General features: G+C 47.7%; 1 protein-coding gene across 7 annotated transcripts in view; it reads right to left on the reverse strand.

Annotated features, from left to right (window-relative positions):
• Positions 1-6,576: 6,576 nt before the first annotated feature.
• Positions 6,577-25,910, reverse strand: part of Prr5l (proline rich 5 like) — a 183,369-nt gene continuing 164,035 nt past the window's right edge. For 6 of the 7 annotated variants that reach the window (XM_075961529.1, XM_075961526.1, XM_075961525.1 and 3 more), the window contains 3 exons: positions 23,560-23,700; positions 18,084-18,210; positions 6,577-9,654 (listed from right to left, as the gene is read on the reverse strand). In XM_075961529.1, coding sequence (XP_075817644.1) covers positions 9,254-9,654; positions 18,084-18,210; positions 23,560-23,700 — 669 coding nt within the window. In that variant the 3' untranslated portion in view covers positions 6,577-9,253. The remainder of the gene's footprint in view (positions 9,655-18,083; positions 18,211-23,559; positions 23,701-25,910) is intronic. The other variant, XM_075961531.1, reaches the window with a different exon arrangement.

Below are 25,910 nucleotides of genomic sequence, written 5' to 3' on the forward strand. Positions count from 1 at the left end.
TTTGATCGAAGAACCTCTCCACGTGCTTACCGAAGTGCCTATAAGGGCTGAGGGTGTAGCTTAAGGATTAAGTGCTAACCTAGCCTGCACAAGGCTTTTGATTCAGTCACCAGTACTTAAAAAAAGAGAGAAGGAAGAGAAGGAATGTGGAGGATGTGAGAGGGTAGAACAGAAGGAAGGGGGTGGGGAGAAGCTGTCTCCACGACTGCAACCACCTATGCCAAACCCCTAGCCAACTTGCTACATTAGACTCCAAGGGAGTGGGCAAAGAGATCTTGATTTTAAGGATGCTCCTGGCACCAGGAGGAGGGGTGAGAGGAGGTGTGTGGGCATCAAATGGGCTTGTTAAAACCATGACTCTCACACCAGTGTAGAGACCAGAGCATGTCAAAGTATGTACTCTTCATTAATTTCTGACTGAACCACAAGGTGAAACTAACTCAGTGAGTACGTGGGGAGAGAGACTTGTACAATCCTCCAGGAGATGCCTGCTCAGAACAAGTGGGAATAGCAGAGCAAGAGTACCTGGTTACAGAGGGCAATGATGAGCCCCTCGGGGAGGAAAGGGGATTTTATGGAATTTGACACCCCCCCCCAAAAAAAGAGAAAAGGATGCTGTAGAGTTTGACCCAAACTAGCACACAATTTCACGGTATCCAACTCTAACAAAGAACCTGGAGGATCAAACACACAAAAAATCCTAGAGAATCAAATAATTCTTAGTTAATAAACTCACTCCACAGGACAAGTTTGTCATTCATAAATTTATAATAGGACCTCATTTACTGAATTTTTTACATTTTGAAAATGAATAATTAGTTTGACTTAATTATATTGAAGTATGTTTTATATATCATAAATTTCTCCAGTGTCCAGGTGTCTCTTAGACAACAATCAAAACAGTATCATTCACAAGTATAAAAGGGGGAGCCCAAATATCCAAGCTGGATGAAAGGTCAAATCATTATGCATATAATGGAATACTCTTCAGCCTTAAAAATAAGAGAAAAATTTACAATCCTACAATGGAGGGACCTTCAAGACATCCTGAGTGAAATGAGCCTGTCGCATAAGGCAGACCTCCACTGACTGGAGTTACGGGAGTTAACGTAGAATCACTACAAAAAGTGGAATGGCGCCTGCCCGTTAAGAGGAGGGGCAGTGAGAGTTGGTGTGGCATGGGTAGGGAGTTTCAGCTGGGTAGCTGGCAATGCTCTGGAGATGATGGTGGCGATAGCTGCATGGCAATGTGATTGGCCTGATGCCACAAAACTGTGGGTTTAAAACTGGCTAAAGGTATAAAGACATGTCTGCCATCCCAGCAGCCAGAAGCTAGAGGATCATGTAGAGGCAAGCTTGAGCTGGTCAGCCTAGCCGCATAGTATGTCCCAGCTGTTTCCAGTTGGGGTTCTAATGCATAACACTGCTTGAACATACATATATATGAGGAGTGTGTGCGCATAAGTGTGCGTGTGTGTATGTGTGTGTGTGTACTTATTCATTTCTCTTAAGTAGAAACCTAGAGCACTTAAATTTTTGAGAAACTGCCAAACTTACAAAGCAGCTGCACCACTTTGCATGCTGGCCAACAGTGGACAAAGGTTTCCATTCGCTTCACCTCCTGGCCAGCACTTGCTGCTGTCTGTCTTCTGCAATGGACCCAGTTGTCCTAGTAGGCATGAAGTGTTATCTTGAGGTCTAAAACTCCCATTGCGCCCCTGCTCAGTAGGGTCAATCTTCATTTTGTGAGAGCTTCCCAACCGTTTAAATGTTTTCTTGGGTGAACTTTTATTCACAACTTGTGCTTTTTTCCCCCATTGAATTTATTGTCATATTTCTAAGAATTCTTTGTAAGTCTTGCTGCAAATCCTTGACAAATATGTATTTTGCAAGTATATCCCTCTAGTCTGTTGTCTTGGTGGTGTTTTCGATTTTCTTCTTAATTATTTTAATGAAGCCGAATGATGTGTTTCTTTATAGCCTGGAAGAACTTTTTACTTAACTCACTGTTTCAATCATTTTCTCCTTTTCTCTTCTAAAATGTTTTGTATTAGCGCTCATGTTAAGCCTCTGATCTATTGAGTTCATTTGTATGTGTGGCACTGGCCACGGTCTACAATCACTGCCTTGTGTGAGTATCTGGTATCAGCAACAAGCACGAGTTGTTGGATTATTTTAAGCAGTTCTCTAGTCAACTGCTTTGCACATTTGTAAAAACACTATGAGAAGAAACAGTTGACTGTAAATACGAAGATTCTCATTTCGGTTCTGTTCCATTGAACTACATGTCTTCACAGGAGTGACATATCGTCTTGATACTGTAGCTATAAGCACAGGAACTCAGACAAAGCCAGATTTGAATAATGTCTTATCTGTACCTTTGTCTAGCTATGTGACCTCAGGAACTGGGGCTTTAACTTCCTTATCTAGTAAGACTGGGATACTAAAACTTGCTTCATAAAATTACTCAGAGGGCTCATACAAAACAACTAATATATAATACTTAATAATGGTCCTTGACCTATAGCTGATGACTAATAAATGTTAATTTGTGTATTATGATTCATATCTTCCTTTTGAATTGATCATTAATCATTATGAAATTTGCATCCTTCTAATTGGCAACATCAAGTTTCTCTTGCTGTTATTTTTACATGCTATATATTTTTCTGTCATTGTAGTATCAGTCTGTTTTTTTATATTTAAAGTGTGTCTCTTGTTGGACATGGTGGCACATGCTTTTAGATTTATCACTCGGGACAGAGACAGGCATATCTTTGTAAGTTCAAGCCAGCCTGGTCTACATAGTGAGCTTCAGAACAGCCTACATAGTGAGACTCTTGTCTCAAAATAAGTAAGTAAATAATAAATTGTGTATCTCTTAGAAACAAAATGCTATTATTTTACTCTCCTTTGGCCATTTTTGTTTCTCCATTGACTTGTTTGGTCTACTTACATTTAATGTAATTATTGATATAATTGTGTTTAACTCCAGAATCTTGTTTTGGCCATGATCCTATCTTAGAGTGAGACTCAACCCAATACTGAGAATGTATGTCAAAGCCCCCAGCTTTAGTAGGGCCTGAATCTCCTCAACATTACGTAGGGACTGAGATGAATTTGTTCTGTTAATCACCATAGCCGCTGTTTCCCATCAGCTAGATCTGGTAGTTTTGGGTGTACTACTGTCTTCCCGTTGCTATGACAAAATACTTGAGAAAAGGGGGGCAAGTTTGTCTGGGCTCATACCCTAGATGTTTCAGCACATGGTCACATGAGTAGTACATCACAGTGGAAAAACATGGCAGGAACAAAGTTTCTCACTTAATGGTAGCTTGAAAGAAAAAAAAAAAAGATGGAGAGGCTGGAGTCCCAGTTTTCCATTCAAGAGCATAACCTGCAATGATCTACCTTCCTTCTGCTAGGGCCCACATCCTAGTGGTTCCCTGTCCCTCAATAGACCCAGGGGCTAGTGACTGAGTCAGCATCCAGCCTTTGGAAGACACTTGGCACATTAACCATAACATGCTCTGTGCCTGGGAATGAGCCAACACTTCAAGGGAGAGCTTGCCTGTGGATTTCAGTCACCGGTCTCTATCACGTTATCTTCAAGCTCCAACTCCTCCACAGCTTTCCATCTCAGTCCAGAGCCCACTGCTTCCTGCTGTCACCCCATAAATGTGTTGGGGGAAAACCAGACTGAGCTTGTCTCACAGGGTTGCACTCTCTCAGTAACCGGGCCCTCTCAGATCCCACCTGGACTGAGACATTGCCAATTCTTTCAAACATTTGTTTTATGCTTTTTTTTTTTTACTATTATTATTATTATTTGGCAGGGAAATGAACCTGACACAAGCCTTTGCCCCATGTGAAGAATCAAAAGCCTTACCCTGTTTCCATTTATTGAGCCCATCTCAAGTAGGTAGGAAACCTTCTTCCTGGCAAACAAGTAGACTTGATCCTGTATCAGTCTACAGAAAATGGAATGGTGTAATGGATAACAGCAAAGTTATCTAAGATATTTAACTAGTATCCAACTGGATTCTCTAAGAATGCCATTGTCTTGAGTATCTGAAGGAATTTGGGGATCCAGGGTCTGATGAGAACACAACTCAACTGAAGAAGGTATTCCCAGTGCTTTAGAAGTCTTTTCAAAGGTCAGTAAACTGAGCCCGAGAAGTCAGAACAGCTAAGGCCAACCTAATGAGTGACATGTGAAAAAGGCATTCTGAAGAGGTGGGCAGTTGTACTGTACAGGAACAAGGCCTGCAAAAATATTTCTAAGGTGTGAAGCTGTTGAGTAATAAGCCATAAATAGGACCCATTGTTTCTTGGGAACAGATGGATGTCACCTGTGTTTCACCTATAACTCGAGGATGCTAAGGAGCTGTCACCAAGATTACTTAAGATTGTGAAGAGCCCTTAGGTGGGGTGAGAAGAATCCGTCGGGAGGCTCCAATTCTGTCTGCACCCACGTGAGTAACCTTGGTTACCTGGAAACACTGTTGTCTTCCCCCAGGGAATATAGTTTTCAATCCTGGTCAGTCAGGGTCTAGTCAGAGAACAAAGCTGCATCTGTTATTTTACTAATTTATTTATCTTTCTGAGTGTGTGTGCATGTGCATGTGTACACCATGTGAGCGGGTGCCCATAGAGGCCAGGAGAGGATATGAAATGCCCTGGAGCTTGAGTTACAGTTGGCTGACAGCTACCTGAAATAGTTCCTGAGGACTAAACGCGGACGCTCTGAAAGAGAAGGAAGCAGGTTAAGCTTAGCTGCGGAGTCATCTCTCTGACCCCCACATCCATTATCTTAGCACGGGGTTTTAATGCAAGATTGTAGAAATTAAGACAGCAGAGAGGGAATGTGGTGAGATCACACAAGTGGCAGCTACTGGCATCAACCACCACCCTGTGATGAGGCAAAGCAGAGTGGCTGACCTAGCACAGGCTAGAAAGGGCCCAAGAGCCGGACTCCAGACTCTGAAGATGAGACTGATATTTTGGGGTTGTATGTAGTGGATATTTTTGACACATGTGATATCGAATAGAGTAAAGCTCATAAGTGAGAGTTCTATAAGTCCGCTTTAAAATGTATAATTGAGAATTGACTTAGACTTTTTATGGTGGCATCTAAGCTTACATAGAATAGAATAAACTCAATTGATGGACTTCCAGATTTCCTCATAAGCTCAGTTTATCAGCTTTCCTGGAGTAGGATGCCTTTGCTTACCACCAAAACATGAACCAGAAGTATTTAAAGGAGGTGAATTAAGTCTATACATTCACTTAAAAATATTTGAAGTGCTGGCCTGAGTTCGTAAACAGGACTAAGCATTATTCAAAGGCAGCTTGGAAGATTTTGCTAAAAATCTGCTAGATTTATAAATAGAATAATCAAATCTGTCACCCAAATGTAAAAGCCTAAAAAAGATTTTTAACTTGCTTATTGGCACTAATGGCAAATAATATGATTGGTTAAATACATAATTATTATGTTTACTAAGTATTCAGTTTCAAAGTTACACTTACAAAAATAATATGGAAGAGGGGGAAAACCACCCAAGTCTATTCTGTGGACAGCCACCCTGCTTAGGACACTGGACTCTCCTTGTCCAGCTTTTGCCCATGTCCTCTGGAAGTGGCCAGTCCTCAGCTTCTCTGGAAACCATGAAACCATCACTCACCTGATAGCAGGTGCTGGTAAGCTCCCGGCTTGGCTGCTTGGCTCTTCCTTTTCTAATTAGTCAGGATGCCTCCTGAAGCAAAATGCTCCAACACTAGACGTGGGGCTTGGTCCATACCATTCTAGTGTCCAAGGAAACAGACACTTCGGTCACTTTTCCATCACTGTATTCCTAGCGCCAAGAACAGGGCTTATGCAGTGGAAGCTTCCCTTAAGTATGATGGGTAACTTGGCGTGTATACACTGTGTTAGTCTGACATGGTTCTCACTGAACTAGATCCAAGGTGTCAGGGCTGCATTCTTTTCAAAGAGCTGCCAGGGATAATGCCTCCTTGCCTATGCAGCACTAGAGACTGTTCATATTCCTCTGCTTATGCCCTTTCCTGGCCACTGAAAGAAAGACTCCATGACCAGCACAACTCCAGTGTAATTAATCAGCTGAGACTGTACCTCTCCAAATGCTTTTACTAAGCCTGCTGAGCCCTCCAACTAATACTGCCCTTCTAAAAGTATTTACGCAGAGAGTAAAACATTATAAATTTCTTCTGTCAAATAGAATCAGGAAAAACATGCGAGGAGCTCATAATAAATATAACACAGTAAGCATTCCCTCTAGGTCAAACACTCTGAAAGGAAAACTTCTTGAAGAGCTTTTTTAGTGTTTTTATCTTCACAGATGAGATGCTTCTCCAGAAAAACATGCCTACCCAGTCTAGGCTGGCCAACGAAACCAAAGGCTAGGACCTGGCTCTGGGAAAAGGGCAATAAAACAATGGAGCCTGTTGCACACAGCCAGTGCAGGAAGTATCGAGGGGAGAATGCACCATGGCCAGCTTTACTGTGCTTGCAAATTCAGTCAGAACACAATTGAAGTTCTCAACACCGCAGCACACATGACAAACAAAACATTTATTGTATCTATTTTAGAAACACACAATAAGAAAAGAGTTCAGTTTGTGAGTTCATTCAGAGCCCAGAGTTGGGATTATACGGTCACCAAACTTCAACCTAGGGGAACCCTTGGCATAGATAGCAAGATGAAATCTCCCTGGCACCAGAGGGAGGAAACCTGGGTAAAGCTTCTACAGGTGACTCTTGCAATAGGTCTGATGGCCAAAGCTCACAAATGCCATAAAACGTTGCTGTGTACAGTCTGGGGTATGTCTGTACTAATACCAGGTGTGTCCAAAGAGAAACTTGTAAACTGTTTAAAGTCAGCAGCAATGGAGTTCAACAGCCTGTCCACTTCCAATACAAGAGCTCATGTATTATACTGACAACTGCTGTCCTTGACAGAGACGTCCAAGATAAGGAAAAAGGCATATTTAAAACATGCACCGTTCATCTTATCAATGAGAAAAGCAAACCCAAGCATGACTAATTACTTTGCCAGGGTCAATAAATAATCTCAAGTGTGTGCTTGGTGTACTAACAAGGACCCAGCCATCAGTTAAGTTAAACAGACTACAATGTTCTGCCCACTAACACACGGTAATTAACTTATGGAGAGGTTTTTTTTTTAAGTTACTTAAAGTGTGTGTGCATGCGTGTATTTGTCTTGAGTGTATATATGCACACTGTATGCATGCAGATGCCCCCAGGGGACAGAAGAAGGCATCCAATCCCCTGGGACTGGAGTTAGCAATGGTTGTGAGCTGCCTGATGTAGGTACTGAGAACTGAGCCCACGTCTTCTGGTCTTCTGCAAGAGCAGAAAGTGACCTTGAGCACCAACCCACCTCTTCAGCCTCCCACCTGTAGACTTTAGACACTACATACAGAAAGATTAGTTTTCGCATGAAGTTCTCAAAGGAATCTGAACATTTCTCTTTGTGTATATGGCATGTGTGTGGTGTGTATATGTGTGTGCACGCAGAGATGGGTTCACACACTGCGTGGACATGTATGCGTGCACGTGTATGTGCAAGAGCATGAGCACAGCTGTGTGGCATTTAGACAATTCTGTGACAAGTAGACATCTCTCTCCTGTCATTTGCTCTTGGAAGGACAAAATTAAGATATTTTTTAAAAAAATTTCTAAAGCAGAATGCATCAAAAGCACAGCTATGGTCATATTTCAGATCTTTCCCCAGAAGGGAGACACGATCAAGACTTAGATGAGTGTGAATGGCCTCTTCTTCTATTGTGGCTTATGCACTGAGATGCCATCAACAAAACTTCCAGATCCTGAGAGGTTAGCACACACCAAGGATCAGGAGAAAGTTTCTATGTTTTTCTAAGCTTCTACTAGCAAGACCAAAAGACAATTATAAAGAAGAAGCCAGGGATTCAACATAGACAAAAAAGTTCCCTTTCCCCAATCTGGAGCAAATATTAGTCAGGACCTAGCACAGTAACAAAGCCTGCTGCCTCAAATAGCATCACAAGACAGATACAACAGGAATCCCAGACACTTCTGGGTACTTCTTATAAGCCCAGAGAATAAACACTCCTCCAAATAAAACGTGTCCACATGCCTATCTCTCTGTCCACGGATGCATTCTAGTTAGTAGGCAGGCTCCTGATTCCAGCACAGTCTTCCCTAGAAGCCTAGACACTTAGAGCACAGGCCCCTGCAGAGCCAGCTCTGAGGTATGTGAATCCCGCCCACTGTGGGTCCCTGTGTTCTGAGCTATCTCATCACCTTTTGAAGGTGTCCACTTGTGTTCCATCTGCAAAGACACTCCTCTGGAAATGAACAGTGCAAGATCCTACGTGCAAATATTTACGAACTTTTTTTTTTTGAACAATACACATTTTACAAATTCAAGTGAAATCCAGGTAGACTAGGTCAGTCGTTGTCTGCCAGCCTCTCAAATGCACAACAGGAAAGCGGTCAGTTCCTGAACCTAGAGAAGTAAGGCACCAGTGACTGCCAGGGTTCATTCCTGCAGTCTGGGGGGAAAGCCTGAGAGGGAAGCCTGAGGCTAAATGCAAGACAGGGCTGCGCCAGTCTGGTAGATTCTCCTAGGCTAAAAAGCCCTTCGTGTAGACAGCACATGACACCTGGACATAAGTAAGGGTGCACCTGTATCCTCACCCACAAGGAGGATAATGCTTTCAAGGTCACTACAACCAAAATGATAAGGACACATTCCCAGGGCCACGTGTGACGTGGGCTACAGTTGACCTTCCATGCTATACAGAACTTCTGCTATTCTTTCTATCCATTGGCTTCTGCTTTATGGGATCATTTGGGGAACTGCCAAGATTGGTATATTCTAGATGCTCACGTGTGGTCCAACCTTCTGCTATAGTCACACCAGAGCATTATATACTGGGAGCATCGGGCCAGTCCAATATGATAGGAAAGGCCCAGAGATGAAGCTCCAGATGAAGTAGGTGAGCTGGAAGTCAGGAGAACAGTGGCATGAGGAGCTAGTCACAGACACCGAAGTGGAGAGGTTTACGGGTGTTTTCTGAGGGCGTGGAGACTCGGCTTGGGCCCTAAGAAATAAGGCACTATCGCTCAAAGCCAGAGCGCCTCGGTGATCCACGGAGGAGAGATAGCCACACAGTCCTCATCCTGGCCACAAAGCAGGGATGGGGAAACCCCGGAGGTGCCAGCTCAGCTGAGGGAAGCACAGTTCATCTCTGAGTCCTCCTGGCTGCCACTTGCTACATCCTCTAGTTCCAGTTCATCGGGGCTGTCGGGGATGCTGGGTTCACTGGAGCACTGGCGGTGTGGTGGCGGGAAGCTGGGTGGCAGGAGCAGGTGCTTGTCCTCGCTGCCAGCCTCCTCCCCTAACCCTGAGTGCATCATGGTGGCCATAGCCAGCAGCTGGATGTCTGAGTGGGCATTGGCCACGGTGTGCCGCCGCACACTGCCACACTTCTCCAGGTACGCCTCTCCTTCCTGCTCTGTCAGCGGAGTCAGGGCCATCTCATTCAATGGCCGGCCAACCGAGGTCATCAGAGAGGCGTAGTTCAGGACAGTCACCTTGGGCCGGACCCTGGAATGCCTCCTGGCTGCAAGAGAAAAGGCAGCAATGTCTGCGATGGGGAACGGTAACAACATCTTCTGAGGAGCTTCTCCTCAGATGGAGGAAGAAAGAGGAAGTGTCTCAGACTCCAGAACAGCTTCAGGTGGCCTCCTGCCCCTGCCCCACTGAATCTAAGGACCTCCTCCTCCCAACAATGCCAAGAGCAACAAGTCATGTCTCACACCTTTACAACCACACCTTGTGGCCTGGCTTGTAGGGAAACCACAATCACCCTCACAGAAGCTGGACCCAACAGCTTCAGAGGACATGGACTAGAGACAGTCTCTGTTTCTGAGGTGAGGCACCCAACCGCGAGGTAGGGTGTGTGCAGAAGCCAGAGTCAAAAAAGAGGACAAGAGAGTTCCCATTTCAGCTGTGACAGAGACTCCCAGGATCTGGGCGAGCCTCCAGGTAGGGAAGAGACACATTGAAGGCAACACAGGGACCTGAACTGCACTGACAGGAGGGGAAGATGTTACGTGTGCTAACACATGAGACGGATTAGCCAGGGCGGGGTGTCCAGGCAGAGCACGGAGTGGGAGCAGGGGCCAGTGCCAGGAAGAACACAGGAGAAGCTGAGGGAATGCAGAGTCAACGTGTGGAACTGAGACCCACTGCATCTCTGGCTGAAGGATTTTCATGGGCCTCAACCTGCTGGAATGAGCCCAGGAAAGGTCTCTCAGGTTTTCTGGACATGATCCATTTTTCAGTGCAGTCAAGTCCGTGAAGGGTTCTACTGGCAGTGGATTAACAAAAGGCCACCTTGGCTGCAGCTGAAAAGAGCTGAGAATTGAAGCCAGACTGAGACTGGGACAGCCTTGGGGAGTGGGAGTGGAGGGGTGGAGAACCATGCTGTCTTAGAGGTGCAGAACCATGCTGTCTTAGGAGTGGAGAACCACGCTGTCTTAGGAGTGGAGAACCATGCTGTCTCAGGGCTGGAGAACCATGCTCTCTCAGGGCTGGAGAACCATGCTGTCTTAGGAGTGGAGAACCATGCTGTCTTAGGGCTGGAGAACCATGCTGTCTTAGGGGAGGAGAACCATGCTGTCTCAGGGGAGGAGAACCATGCTGTCTCAGGGCTGGAGAACCATGCTGTCTCAGGGGTGGAGAACCATGCTCTCTCAGGGCTGGAGAACCATGCTGTCTTAGGAGTGGAGAACCATGCTGTCTTAGGGAAGGAGAACCATGCTGTCTTAGGGTGGAGAACCACGCTGTCTTAGGAGTGGAGAACCATGCTGTCTTAGGAGTGGAGAACCATGCTGTCTTAGGGGAGGAGAACCATGCTGTCTTAGGGGAGGAGAACCATGCTGTCTTAGGGCTGGAGAACCATGCTGTCTTAGGGGAGGAGAACCATGCTGTCTTAGGGGAGGAGAACCATGCTCTCTCAGGGGAGGAGAACCATGCTGTCTCAGGGCTGGAGAACCATGCTGTCTCAGGGGTGGAGAACCATGCTCTCTCAGGGCTGGAGAACCATGCTGTCTTAGGAGTGGAGAACCATGCTGTCTTAGGGCTGGAGAACCATGCTGTCTTAGGAGTGGAGAACCATGCTGTCTTAGGAGTGGAGAACCATGCTGTCTTAGGAGTGGAGAACCATGCTGTCTTAGGGGAGGAGAACCATGCTGTCTTAGGGCTGGAGAACCATGCTGTCTTAGGGCTGGAGAACCATGCTGTCTTAGGAGTGGAGAACCATGCTGTCTTAGGGCTGGAGAACCATGCTGTCTTAGGGGAGGAGAACCATGCTGTCTTAGGGGTGGAGAACCATGCTGTCTTAGGGGAGGAGAACCATGCTGTCTTAGGGCTGGAGAACCATGCTGTCTTAGGAGTGGAGAACCATGCTGTCTTAGGGGAGGCCAAAAAGCTTGTGTGGACTATGGGGGTTCGAGCCCAGCTGCAGCTATGTGCTAGGTGCCCAACAAGTGCTAGGCACTGTACCCAAAGGGAGATGGTTCACCAACGGCATCTCCTCCCAGTGTGTTGCAGAAGAGAAACGTGAAGTCTGCAATCACAATTACTTAGTCAATTAATTATTCAAGTCTGGGGCCCACTGCAGAGCTCTTTGTGACCTTCACAAGCTAGAAAGAGGTCAGGTCATTTGAGCAGCAGTAATGGGGCATGAATGGAAAACTTGTGGTCAGGAGGAAAGCATCTCTGGCCTGCTGGGAGTGGCTCAGGGTCCATGACCTGGCCAAGGGCTACGCCTAGCCAAGCAGGGCCAACTTAAGTCATGCTGAAGAGATAGGCAGAATTACTGTTCCTTTCATGAGACACTATATTTTCCATCCCTAACACAGTGCCTGAAGTTCAGCGGGGGGGGGGGGGGGGGGCGTTATTAGGTTTGAGTCCTTACCTTTGCAATGACAAGCACTTTACTGACTGAAGCTCCTCCTTAACCACAAGAGAGAGATCTTGAAGAGAGAGCACTTCAGCCATACTGGGAAATGGTAAGACTCAAGACACACAGACCTTTCTAGGGCCTGGGTACAGAGAAGAATGTGTCCCAGGCCTTGCATAATTCTAAGGGGAGGACAAGCAAATCATGGCAACACAGCATGACAAGGGCTTGGGGTCCCTGGAAAGATTAGTAGGTAACCTCACACCTGGAGGAAGAGTGGGGACAGGCTGCCCCTAAGGAGCCCATAACACAACATGGCATGGCATTGCTTGGCCCCGCCCTTGGCACTGTTTCTTCCCCCTGCTCTCTCTCAGGAGACAGAGCACGTGCAGGTTCAAGCCACGTGCAGGTCACAGAAGGTAGGTAACTAGCACCAGACTAGAGTGCACCGCTGAGCCCTGGCCTAGTGGTCACCAAGGTCCCTCGCTGTCCACGTTGCCTCCACTCTTGCCATGCAGTGATTTGCCAGAGAGGCCTACAGCTAGCTCTTTCCTCTGCTTTCTGGAAGAATATTTCTGGTTCCCAAGATGGTGCTGGCAGAGCCAAGGCCACACGAGCCTCATGGTTTGCCAAGTGTCCTGGCAGGCAGTGCTTCCTTGGTGAGCTGCCAGTCACCACAGCTAATCCTCAGAAGTCAGCAGAATGGTGACTCTATCAGTCAACCCTGCCTGGCTCCTTAGGGAGCCTGAAAACCAAAGGCTGGGACCTGGGCAGACAGGCAGCTTCCCACCGTTGGGCCCATTATATTCTCCCTTTCTTCACTGCACCAGAGACAGCAAAACCATGCCCACAGAGAAAAGGGAGTGGAGTCTCCCATTGAGGGGCTGGCTGTGACTGTCTTCCTAGGGCCTTCTGAGATGAAGACTGGGCTTTCTTTGCAAGGGGGGCACTCTTGCAGGGAGAGGCTGGTCTGTCACCTCAGCGGCCCCCACTCTCAGGCCACTTCCCCTTCCTCCTTGACTTTCACAAGGTAGGGCCAGCAGAGCCTTTATTCCCTCCCCCACCCCCCAGGCCTCCAACTGAGCCAGGAATTCATCCCCGTGGAAGCCAGCAACAGCAGTTTCTTTCAGATTCCTAGAGAGGCAAAGCCTGTGTGTAGGGAGGTCCTTTGTTGGGGATTGGCTCCCCAACAGGCCTTTGATCTTCTAGGCTCCCAGAATGCCCCTGCCTACCGAAACCATCAGGGGCTCCTGCTCTAGGCCAGAGCTGAAAGGCCCAGGCGGCCTTTGTCATGCAGAGAAGCTAGTGTCCAGCTACAGGGACGGTTACAGAGGGGCCCAGGGATACAAAGGAGGGAGGCTGTAGGAGGCTAGGGCTTTTGTGAAGGAGGAATCTAGCCCGCTAATGTTTGCCGCAGAGGAGGGGCCCTGAGAGGCTCAGAAACCCCAGGCAGCTCAGGAATTTGGGTAACTTGAAAGGTAGCACTTAGGTCAGGCCTGCACTGTGGTTTTGTTGTTGTTCTCTTAGCTTCACTGTGGGCCCCCTCACCTGATACTGCCATTGCCTTCTTACATATTAAAAAAAAAATTGGAGCAGAGGGCTGCATACGTGTGCATACCACACACGTGCACGCGTGCAAGTTTCATTTTGGGCTTTAGATTAGATCACTTATCTGTTGTTCTAAAGCAAGACCCCCTGTCCTGGTACAACTCCAGATCCAGCAAGTGATTGCCCCAGCATCTCTGGAGTCAAAGATGCAGGGGCACAGGGTAAGTACCTTTCTAGCCTGCAAAGGTGGAGTGTTTCTCAGGGACTCTGAGAGTAACAGTAGCACCACCCTCCTCCAGCCACGCACACTTGCCAACAGCTTGGACAGGCGTGTGCAGCACGGCCACTGGGTGAGTGGCTTTTCAGACGATGTCCCGGCTGCCCTGACAATCTCACGCTGCTCTGGGCGCCAAAGCCGCAGTACAGCCCTGCCTCAGATGAAGAACGATCTTTCAGGATCCCTATGTGACTCTTAAAATTGTTTCATTGTCCACTTTTTAAAAAGTGTGTGTGTGTGTGTGTGCACCTGAGTGACTGTGCTCACAGAAGTCAGAGGTATTGTAATTTCCCTGAGCTGGAGTTACAGCGGCTTGTGGTGGCTTCTAGAAACTGAGCTTGGGTCTTCTGCAAGAGCAATATGCGTTCTTAACCTTTGAGCCTTTCTCCAACCCCTCAATTACTGAACTAATACCCCTCTGCCCCACACTGAATGGATGCTCCTTTCACCATCAGAAGAGGTCTCTGTCCCCAAAGGGTAAGGAAGGCCACCTCAGTTTTTAACATGCAGAAGTCTGTGATGAAATGTTGGCCTGGGACCCCTCCTGGAATAAGGAACAGAAGGGCAGGATCACCGGTACTGCTGTTGCCTAGTGAACTCGGGTCCCCAATGCTGACAGGGCTGGGCTGGGGGTGGTAGACTATCGAAGGCAGCTGCAGAAGCTCAAACATCCTACCTCAAAGAGCCCGGTGAAGTTAGTGCTTACAAAGCAGGGATAGTGACCCTGCTCCACGGCCCAGCCAGCACACTGCCGATGATTTGGCCCATACCCAGGGCTCTTTCTTGCCACTGGCGACTCTGAATCTATGAAGCCCCTTCAGTACCTCACATGCTCCATCCTCTGGCCCTCCCGCAACTCCCTAGACCTCCCAATCATCCTTCCTGACGACTCCCTCCCTCTTGTTAACTCAGCTAACTCCTGAACATCGCACACTTCCCCAGACAGCTCACTTCCTCCAGGGAGCCTTCCCGGGTGTTTTGTCTGAGTGGTCCCAGTGCTTCCCCCTAGAGCATCCATATACAGATGAGTCTCTGCATCCACTTCGCCCACACCAGACAGACCATGGGCAGGAATAGATCCCATTTGTCACATCTGCAGCAGCACACAGGAGAGTCTGACGACACAGCTGCTGAGATTATTCATCAATGGGATAAAAGTAATTTTTAAATTGCTCAGAAGAGGATAATGGCCACCCTCTGTCCCTTTTAAAGCAAAGTCCCTTTCAAAAACAAAAACTGGGCTGGCAAAATGGTTCAACAGGTAAAAGTGCCTGTCACCAATCTGTCAACCTGAGTCAGAACCCCATAACCTACATGATGAAAGAGAAAATGGTCCCTTACGAGCTGTTCTCTGGCTTCTATACTTGGGTTGTGGCAGGTATAGATGGACATGTGTGTGCATGCACACACATGCACACAAGTGCACACACATGTGCATACACACATAAACAAATAAAATGTACTTTTAAAACCACACTATTCTTCCTACAAGAATAAAGCCAGGGCTAGAGAAATGGCTCAGAGGTTAAGAGCATTGACTGCTCTTCCAGAGGTCCTGAGTTCAATTCCCAGCAACCACATGTTGGCTCACAACCATCTGCAGTGAGATGGGATACCCTTTTCTGGTGTGCAGGCATACATGCAGATAGAACACTAGTATACATAAAATAATTAAATCTTGTTTAAAAAAAGAAGAATAGCCTTTAATCCCAGCACTCGGGAGGCAGCGGCAGGCCGATCTTTGTGAGTTCGAGGCCAGCCTGGTCTACAAGAGCTAGTTCCAGGACAGGAACCAAAAGCTACGGAGAAACCCTGCCTCGAAAAATAAAAAAAAAAAAAGAAGAATAAAGTCTTGGGCCTCCCTTTATCTGACAAAAGCATACATTGTTCCTATTTGGGCTGGAGAGCCAGGGCCAGCTCTTCAGAGTTCTCATATCTCCTCGTGTTCCAGGCATGGGAGGCCAGAATATGCCTCCTCAAAACATGAAGGGGGGGCTGGAGAGATGGAGTAGCAGTTGAGAGCACTGACTGCTCTTCCAGTGAACCCAGCTTCTATTCCCAGCAGCACGCAGCGGCTCAAAACCACCTGCACCTCAAGCTCCAGGGGAAGCAATGCCCTTTTCTGGCCTCTTTGGGCACTAGACACATAAGCTCACACATACAGGCAGAACACCCAGACACATAAAAGAATAAAATAATTTTTAATAAACACATGAAGGATTAGTGAACTAAAGGCACTGAAGAAGCAGGTTCAAGCTGGAGGAGCAGAAGTTCTAGGCCATCCTCAGCTACATAGTAAAGTTGAAGCCAGTTTGGGCTACATAAGACCCTGTCTCAAAAATTACTGTTCTTTATTAAAGATGTTACATAAACAGGAATTCAAAGCCAACTCTTTGAAAACTACTTGTTCCCTGGATGTCTCTCCTGCATGTGAGAACACATGTTTCAATACACTCATTTGTTTTTCTCATTAATCTGTTACAGGAATCCGTTCCAACTAAAAGCTTATGGGGCTTGAAGAAAAGTTATTTTTCTTCCCCTCTTCTGGCATTAGGCCCTGACTATGGTACAGTTCTTGGCATAGCTCAGCTAACCTGCTGGCATCCTGACATCTCCCCGGGTCCTCATCCCTGTAATCACATGAGCCCATGCAGTAATAAGGAAGGGAGGCTCCATGGAGACTGTGCAATATAGCATCTAGCTTGGGGCGCAGGGTGGGAGACTATCTTCCTTCGGTAGCTTTCTGATCTTATGTGGAGGGAGTGAGGAAGAGATCAGAGATAGAGGCTGTGGGCCAACCTGGGGGTCAGCTAACAACCATCAACCTCCTCCAGTCTGTAGATACGGTGAAGCTAGTACCTCCAGAGAAACGGGAGCATGAAAATGGTCAGTAGAAGGCTCGGCTGTCTACACAGAGAGACCCAGGAAGGGCAACAAGGGGGCACCTTGCCCCCTTGGCTGTGAAGCTCAACTACAACTCTATCACAGCAGAAAGAAGGCCAAGAGACTCTAGCCAGGTGATGCTTCCTGTTCTGCAGCTTTCTCTGGGTGCTGGCTGCCCAGGCTTGCAAGTACAACTGCTTGCATGGATCTAACAAGTATGCTCGCATACCTGCAGCCTTGCTGCATGACTGTGTGCACGGCACAGACACCACTGCAGATGCTGAAGACAGAAATAAGCAAGTGAGCGTCTGCACTGTAAGTGCTTACATCCCAGGCAGTAACCGAAGTATCTTTATCACGAGCTTTTCCCAAGGCTGCTCCCACCAAAACAGTGGTTTTGTTGGGAACTATTCTACAGTACATTGTACTGCATCATCAGCCATTTCTACTGAGACCATCTAGATTGTGCTCTCCCTGGAAGAAGGACCAGATCTGATTCTCCTCTAGATACTTTAAAGAGACTAAGACAGAACCTGCTACTGCAGTAGCTTTATGGTCACCAAAAAGGAGGCCCCATCCAGAACCCATCCCTTGCAGTGAAAGCCCTTGCAGTACCTACGGAAACAGAGAGAGGACAGTAGGTGAAAGGTTTGCCTGTGAAGATGACATGGAAGCTTCACATGCTGAGCCGCTGTCAAGAGCAGAAACATCATGGGTGGGTTTCCACTCATGTGAGTGAAGGGTGTTATACTGGTTAGTTTTATGTCAGTCTGACACAAGCTAGAGTCATCTGAGAGGAGGGAACCTCAATTAAGAAAATGCCTCCATAAGGTCTGGCTGTAGTCAAGCTGGTATGGTATTTACTTACTTAATGGGGGGAAGGCTCAGCTCATTGTGGGTAGTGTCATTCCTGGGCTGGTGGTCCTGGTTTCTATCAGAAGGAAGGCTGAGCAAGCCATGGGTTGCAAGCCAGTAAAAAGTACCCAGTGAGTGAAAGCAACTCTTTCTTCCCCAAGTTTCTTTTGGTCATGGCGTTTGATGATAGCTAACTAAGGCAGGTTTAATTATAAAAAAATACATTTTCTAGCAATAGATACAAGAAAATTAATGTCCAGACACATACAAAGATCAGAGCCATTGATCAACGGTGTGGCTGAGACAGGAAGCACCACAGAGGCTGGGATCAGTCTCTGAGGAAAACTGGTAGAGGGGCGGGGTTACGGCCACATGGCCGCAGAACATCGGTAATTAACAAATCAAGATCTGCCCTGGCCTTCACTGGAACAAAGTGCTAGGCAGACAATCAGTGCTTAGCACCATGAGGTGGGTATCATTACCCCCAAGTGTCTAGACTTTAGAGTCATGTTCTTCTTACCCAATGAGTACGCAGGGCCTGCGCAGCTGCGGTCCCCACTGATGCCGAGGAAGGGAGACACCACTTGCTTCACCAGCTCCTCCAGCTGCAAATAGCCCTCACTTGGGCCTGTGGGCTCGTGAACACTCTACAAATAAACACCCAAGATAAAGGTTAGTGAAAAGTGTCGCAGTGGTGGACACTTGTCAGCGCCTGCCAATGACCCTCCTTGCCGTGTGGCCACATCAGCCTCCTTGTGGTTAGAATGGAGGAAATGGGCCAGAAGCACTGGTCATTTGTCCCACGTCCATGGATGAGAATGAAAGAAGACAGGAAACGAAGATGAGGCCATAGGTGGGAGGAAAAGGATAAACGCAAGGCTTAGAGCTCCGTGGCTCTCGTAGGTCCATGGGCCACTGGGACAGAGCTCACACTGAGCCCTACAGAGGCAGCAGTCCTCATTTCTCAGCCCCTCTGCCAGGTTGCCTAGCAAAACGCAAAAGGCAGATTTTCCTGTCCCAGTACAAAATGAAGATGCGAGGCCCTGAGTTAAAAAAATCAGTTGGGATGCTGAGTGGAAGATGAGAGAATCAATAAACCAGAAACTATGAGGCAGGTGGAACTCTGAGCTCAAGGCCAGCCTGACCTACAGAGCAAGTTCTAGAATAACCAGGGCTACAACACAGAGAAACTCTGTTTCAAAAAAAAAAAAACCAAAAAACAAAATCAAACCAAAAAACTAGTCATTCGAAGATCAATATGTGGGTTCTCCCAGGACAGTGTAGGCAGCATGGTCCCAACTCTTGCTCTAAAGGGACAGGGTGGCAAGGCCCAACAATTACCCCACCCGCAGAAGAGTGGGGACCTTACCAAAAGCGCACAGGCACACCACAGAAGCACCACATAGGGACTAACACGCAGGCCTCCCAACAACCTTTCCAAGGACTAGAAATAAAGACCAGGAGGAGGCTTAGGAAACTTGTCTAGTATAACACAACCAACAAATGGCAAAAACAAAGAACATAACAACAACAACAAAAAGCCCCACTGGACTGGAAGCCAAGCTATCTGGCTCTGAGTCCTTGTGACTGTCACTTTGTTACCAGAGTAGAACATGGAGAAAAAAACACTTAAAAGTTCAAAACAGGAGAAGGGAAGAGTGGTCCAGCACAGCCTGAGGCCTCAAACTAAGACTTGGGTAAAAGCCAACCAAAATAAATGCATGGCAGCCAAAGCTGGAAAGGGGCTGCTAAAACCTGCTTTCTAGAAATCCAGCCGCTCCTTGTGAACTCTGTTTCTCATTGGAAGAGGTGATAAATGTGTACTCCTGCGGAGGGGTGGCAAAGACCCAGGGCCACCAGGAAAAGGACAGGGCCTGGGAAAGAAAGAAGGAAGGCTCCAGGGGTCTCTGTGCTTAGCCAGAAAGATTATCTCCTCGATCTCGCAAAAGAGAAAGCCCTGAGTGGCTTTCCTTAAAAACAAAGAGTTCACCATGGTCCCAGAGTTGTCTGTGGAGCAAAACAGATGGGAACAACTCCTGAGGCTAGGGACCCGTGGGTAAGATATGGTTCCCAAGGAAACAGGCCCTCCCTGGTCCTTCTCAGCTACATCAGATGAGATGAGGATACTTGGGTATTGGATAGTTTGGGGAAACAAGAGGCCTAAGAAGCAGCTACAGGTGTATGCAGAGTTTGTCGTCTGGGATGACAGATGGAAGGAAGAGACAGGTGCAGCCAGTAACTGTCCATTGGGAGGACCTTGACTGTGGCACTGGGGATAGGCATGGTGATTCTCCATACCCTCTTTTGCGCTCCACTCCCCCTGAGCTCAAGCATTAGAATGCTTAGCGTTGGAAATCAAAAGAAAAAGAAAAGAAGCTGCTTTACTTAGGAAGACACATGAAGTTCTGCCCAAACTGGAGGGGAGCACTCAAGGCAGTAGGAAGGAAAAGGCACAGGAATCAAACCAGACTTTAGGGCAGAGCGGTCCAAATCATAAAGCCACCTTTATTGGGTCTCAAAGCCCAGGAAACAGTTGTTTCTTCTTCTATTTCTTCTCTTGATAGTTCTCATCAACTTCTTCTCCCCGAAAGAGACATGACAGGAAACAGAAGTGACAAAAGGCAGGAGGAAAATGGATAATAACACAGCTTGGAGTTGGGTAGCGCTCCCAAAGACATGACCCTTGAGGGCATCCACAGTCTTCTGTCCCACCGCTAGCCCAGTTAGCAAAACAGTCAGTAAATGACAACTTTTCATGGCCCAGTATGAAACAAGATGCTAGGCCCGACATTCAAAATGTGAAGAGTGTTGAGTGGGAGATGGGAGACTATTAACCTAGGCACAGGGCCCTCCAAGGACAATGTCACACACCCTGCCTCTTGGTCAGGACCCCTTACTGAGTGAACGCTTCCCTCATCTAGGTGGGGCCCCTTGAGAACAAGAGCTTTCTACCTACAGCAGGAGATGCCCTGGCATCTTCTTATGAGGGAGGGGTTGATTCAAGAAGGTTTGGAAGGCTGGTAAGAATGGGAGAGCTGAAGTCTAAGAAAGGCTCTTTCTCTTTGTACCAGAGTCATTTGGGAAAATCTTCCCCAGGTCCCATGTCCCTATGGAGAGTTAGGGCCTAGGAAAGACATTCACAGTACATCCCTGTAGCAGGCATGGCCCCAGAGTGGATTCCCTGAAAGTTCTATTCTGACTCCGAAGCTGCTGCTCCTCAGGACCCAGAGAATCAATTTGGACCCAGGGAAGACCTACACTGATTGCTGTCAGCCTCCCTGCCTCAGCTCTCTGAGCTCCAAGGGAGAAAGCGGCCCAGGAGACCTATTACAACGAGGCTCAGAGGGAAACGATGCCAAGTACCCCACCCCGGAGAGTGGCTATCTTAGAAGTTCGAAGGGTGTTTCCAGTACCCGAGGAGGATACAGGAAGGAAGGCTAAGAGGTCAGAGAGAGAAAGCTAAGGGAAGGCCGACTGGTCCAGCTCCCTCACATTAGGCTGAAGTCCTGCTGGTTAGCTGGCCTCTCTGATCCTCTACCTCCTTGAAGTGGGAAAAAAAGATCCACATCAGAGATTATTTCCTTGCCCAGTTTTCCAGAACTCCACCATAGCCAGGGAGCTTCTCCAGCTGTATTTTACTCCTCTGAAAGAAGCCATGGCCTTGGAATCCTCCTTGGTCATTAGCAGCTGGCTCCACCACTTTATGAACACCTGCTTTTATGATCAAGACTGGGTTGGGTGCTGAGGGCACAAACATGAGGAAGAAGCTTAAGATTGGCTTTGACTGTTCTGGACAACAGTGTTTAGATCAGAGGGGAAGTGAGCACCAAGATCTCAGCCCTGCACGGACCGTGAAGGCCAGAGCACCAGGTAAGCCAGCTCCCAATATTTGAGGGAGAGGTGGAGGGGCTCCAGGCCCAGGGACAGTCATGAGCAGCTTTCCTAAGATCAGCTGGGAAGAGCTGCAGGTACACAGCATGGTGGGTAAATGCGACAAAGGCAGAGTAGTCCTTCTGGGACATCTTCAGGGGCTCTAAGGGGTGACGACATGTGTCATCAGGAGACTACACAAGACCCAGAACCTCAAAAGGCTTTCATTAATAGAAACAGGTCCTCCCGCTCCAGCTTCAGTTGGGGAGAATCTGCAGAGGGCAACCACACTCGCAAACAGAAAGGGATGTGTGGTAGTTAATCTTGACTGCCAGAATGGAAACGCCCCTTAAGGGCTTGTCTAGATTAGGTTAATAGGGTGGGAAGACCCCACCATACACATGGACAGCAATGTTCCCTGGGCTGGGGTCTCAGACTACATAGAAAGAGAAAGCCAGCTGAGCACCTGCATCTGTCCGTCTCTACTTGCTGATACAGATACAAGATACAGTGTGGCCAGCCGCCTCGCCTTCCTGTTGCCATGCCTTCTCTGCAGTGATGAGGAAACCTAAACAACCCTTCCTCTTTTAAGTTGTTTTTCTCAGGTATCTTGACACAGCAAAAAGGGAAGTAACTAGCTCTGGATGCCTCACCAAAGCGTTAGAAACGAAAACAGAAAGTGGAGCCCAACTTCTGAACCTCACTCCCAGAACCCTCAGGGGCTCCTTTCTACACGCCATATTTGGGAGCTAAGCTCTGTGTCCAGTACTTCAGGCGCAAGCTGCAGACACTCTGCCATGCCCATCCTTTTCTTCCCTTTTACGGAAAGGCTGGATGTAGACTGATACCCGCCCTCATCTCTGAGACGACCCTTCCTCTTTTCTGATTACAGGAAAGGGGAATATGTAGAGAGATAACCAAAGGCACATAGATGGGGCTGGTGGCATCTCACTAGTCATCAAGAGCCGGATAGAGGCTGGAAAGTGAGAACTGCGCAGTCATCCATGGGAAAGGGCTCCCCAGGGCATGTTGGATCCACCTGACCTCACTCAGGGTCAGCTGATTGGGCAAAAGGGAACTCCAAACACAGCACATGCCAGTCAGATCTCTGACCCAGAAGAGGGAGCAGGATTCTGAATATTAGAATCTTACCACCTCTTACCAGCTGGGGGATTTCACTCAAGCACTTAAGTGTCCTGCTTTTGTTTCCTCGTCTGGAGCATGGGAATAAAACAATGCTGACCTCATTAGATGGTTATTTGGATTGTTTAAGAAAACAGTACATTTATAGTCCATGTGCCTGCACCTGGCAAACCACCAGAGCCTGCGAAGTGTTAGCTCATCTTCCTGTTGCAGATTTAGGATTGGGACGAGAAGACAGCATGGAGCCATCTGGGTAGTGTCTCGCTGGTAAACACCATGGAATGTCACATGTAATCTGATCCGAATTATTCCACAAACAGAAAGACCACGTCCAGAAACAACCAGGCAGGCCACAAGAGACAGCATCACACACACACACACACACACACACACACACACACACACACACACGAAGAATGATCCAAACAGAGATAGAAAGTAACCAGAGTTGGTGGCTCTGGGACCCATGTAGGAGTTCTAGGTCTGTCTTGACTCAACTATGGGAGATGCTTTGTCCCTGTTTGCACTCCTTGGAAGAGCACAGAAGGATGTCTTCTCCTCACTAGCTGGCACCACAGTGGAAGCCTACTTCTGTGCTCACAACCCTGGGCTGGGTACTAAGGACACAAGCAGAAGGAAAAAGTTTAGGAAAGGCTTTGACTGTTTCAGGCAACAGAGTATTTAGAGCAGAGGGAGGGTGAGCACCCAAATCCCACCCTCACAGGGACTGAGAAGGCCACAGCACCCAGTGAATCAGGTGTTGTTTTCTTCTCTTACTCCAACACCAGCACCAGGTACAACACCAGGAGCCTGCAGGGCGCACAACAAATACACTTGAGCCAGTGAACCAAGAAACATGGACGAATAAGCAGAAAAAGCACAGGTCAGCTGCTCTGCTCTGCGTCAGCCCTGCTCCCCTTCTCCATCACGGCAGGATTACTTGGCTGCTTGTGGCATCAGGGGCAGGCCTCCCCAGCGCTCACCTGCAGAATGAGCAGCATTTGTATAACAGATGAGGGCAACTTGGACTGTGCCAACAGCAGCGAGTCACCCAGCTTCACCTTCAGCAAGACCAGGTCCCGGAAGCCCAGCAGGGAGATCTGGCGGATGGTCAGCTCCTGTCCCTGGGGAAGACAGGTGGAAAGGTGAGAGGGGATGCTTGCTGAGTCCCCACCAGCCTTCAGTGCTTCAGGGGAAGTGTTCACAGTGCACTCAGGACGGACTGGGACAGGCAGTGCAACGCTCGTGGGCTGTCACAGAAGACCCGGGTCTGCTTTCTCCTGGCATTAAGGCAAGGTATGGGTCAACCCGATTAGATAACCTAGAGACGATACAAGACACATATAATAGCGGATCTTGCTGTCAGGAGAGTCCAGTGGGTGGGAAAGAGGAAGAGAGAGGAAGGGAGGAGAGATGGAAAGGATTACAACTCTCTCCCCACCTCAAGGCTGCTTTCTCAACTTCATCCGTTAAATATTTAAATGCTTATCACAGGTCAGGCAACATCAGCCCGTACATGGTTACATAAGACGTCAGCTTCTTCCATAATCACAAGTAACTGAGGAAGAAAAGTGATTTGTAAGTAGGAAAAGCCTCACTATTTCAGCTCCTGGGGTAGTAGGCAGGAGATGAAGATACCAGTCACCACGAGAGTTTGTGTTCGCTAGGTTTTGTGTGCTAGGCAGGGCCCTAAGATTCTAGATGTAAACAGTGCATGTAATGTCCACTTCTGTCGTGGCTTGTGTGTGTGTGTGTGTTCTCACACCCGTGTGCAGGAATCCTGGGACTTGGAGAGGCATTTTTACATTTTTGAAAGTATGTATGTGTGTGTGTGTGTGTGTGTACACGCGTGCTCAGGTGAGTATGTGACGGAGGGGGAAACCTGACTAACCCCACATTGTCCTGATTAAATATGACTCTTCCCTGTGCCTGTGATGAGATCACATCACTTTGCGATGAGATCAGCACTGGAGCCAGCAGACAGGACAGAGCGCTGGCTCTCTCCAACACGGGTGGGCATCCTGCAATCACCTGAGGCCTCTTCAGGGCATCCACCAAGCTGTATGTCTGTGGAGCTGGGGCTGGACTCTCCTTAGAGGCCTGGCCATACTGTCCTCTGTCTGTCTATAATGTTAGTAACCTTCTAATAAACTTCCTCTGTCAATTCTCAGTGGTCCCTCAAAGCCATCTGAGATGTTGCAATTTTTACCTCAAGGTTTTTTGTTTTTCTTTCTATAGCATTAAAATGATTACAAATCACAGAAGAAAAGCACTTTTACTCGGTCTTAGGGCTCAGGCAGTACACAGGTCTAGAAATGATATTCTCGGCTTAGCTCAAGCTGGACTAGAGAAGGATTTCTGGCTGTTAGATAAAACCCCACCATTCCTTAGAAACTTGTGAAATGGGTCCACCCATCAAAAGGACTCATTTCCCTTGCCTCTGGCAGGGACATATGGCTCTCCATTGACAAATATGGGTGGTTCCTCATCAAAGCCCATGCTGGCCTCCAAGCTCCCTCAGTCCTTATTCACAAGTACTTGTTACACATCTCAAGGTCCCCACACTAGCTGGCTGACCCCTCTCACTCCCCTACTCCTGCACTATGCTAGCCCCAGGCTATTCCAGCCCCATTATAACAGCAAGGTGCTTGCCTGTTACCCTACCACACCCATTCTCTACTATTTTGCCCACTATTCTCTCTCTTGCTATTTTTCCCACTTCCCTGGCCCATGTCTAGTCTGCTTATTTTCTCTTGCATCTGGATTCTTCTCGATGCCTTTGGATGTTCTCGCTCACATCCACAACAAAACCTTCCCCCTAATCATGGTGCCAACATCTCGGTGGTTTCTTTACTGCATCCCTCACATATGGTCTTACTCACTACCCATGCTTGAGAGCTGGTGGTTAGGGATGCAAGACCCAACACTAGCCCCTCGTTACTCTGTTTAGGCCAGGCTACTCGATGATACAGGATGCTGGAGGATGATAGGAACTATCCAACTTTTGTTCATGGCCCCTTCTGTAGTATCAATCCGTAGTAAAACTGTCTGATTTAAATCATACCAGGCGGAGAAAAAGAAAAAGGCAGGCAAGGGCAGGCAGACTTTTAGAAACTACACTGAATGTCAATATGGAGGAAAGAGAAGACAGGAGAAATAAGAAGGCAATTCTAGAACTCCCCCGCCCCCACCACTAGCAACTACTTGGCATAACTGGTCTTTTGGGAAGCCCCTAGAGGCCACCCAGGCACTGGGGCCTCTCCACTTGCAGCCAAAAGAATGACTCTTGGTACTTTGTCATTTTGTTTTGTATTTCACTTTTAAATAATTGAGT

The sequence above is a fragment of the Microtus pennsylvanicus genome, chromosome 2, assembly GCF_037038515.1.
Source record: "Microtus pennsylvanicus isolate mMicPen1 chromosome 2, mMicPen1.hap1, whole genome shotgun sequence".
NCBI classification, from domain to species: Eukaryota; Metazoa; Chordata; class Mammalia; order Rodentia; family Cricetidae; genus Microtus; species Microtus pennsylvanicus.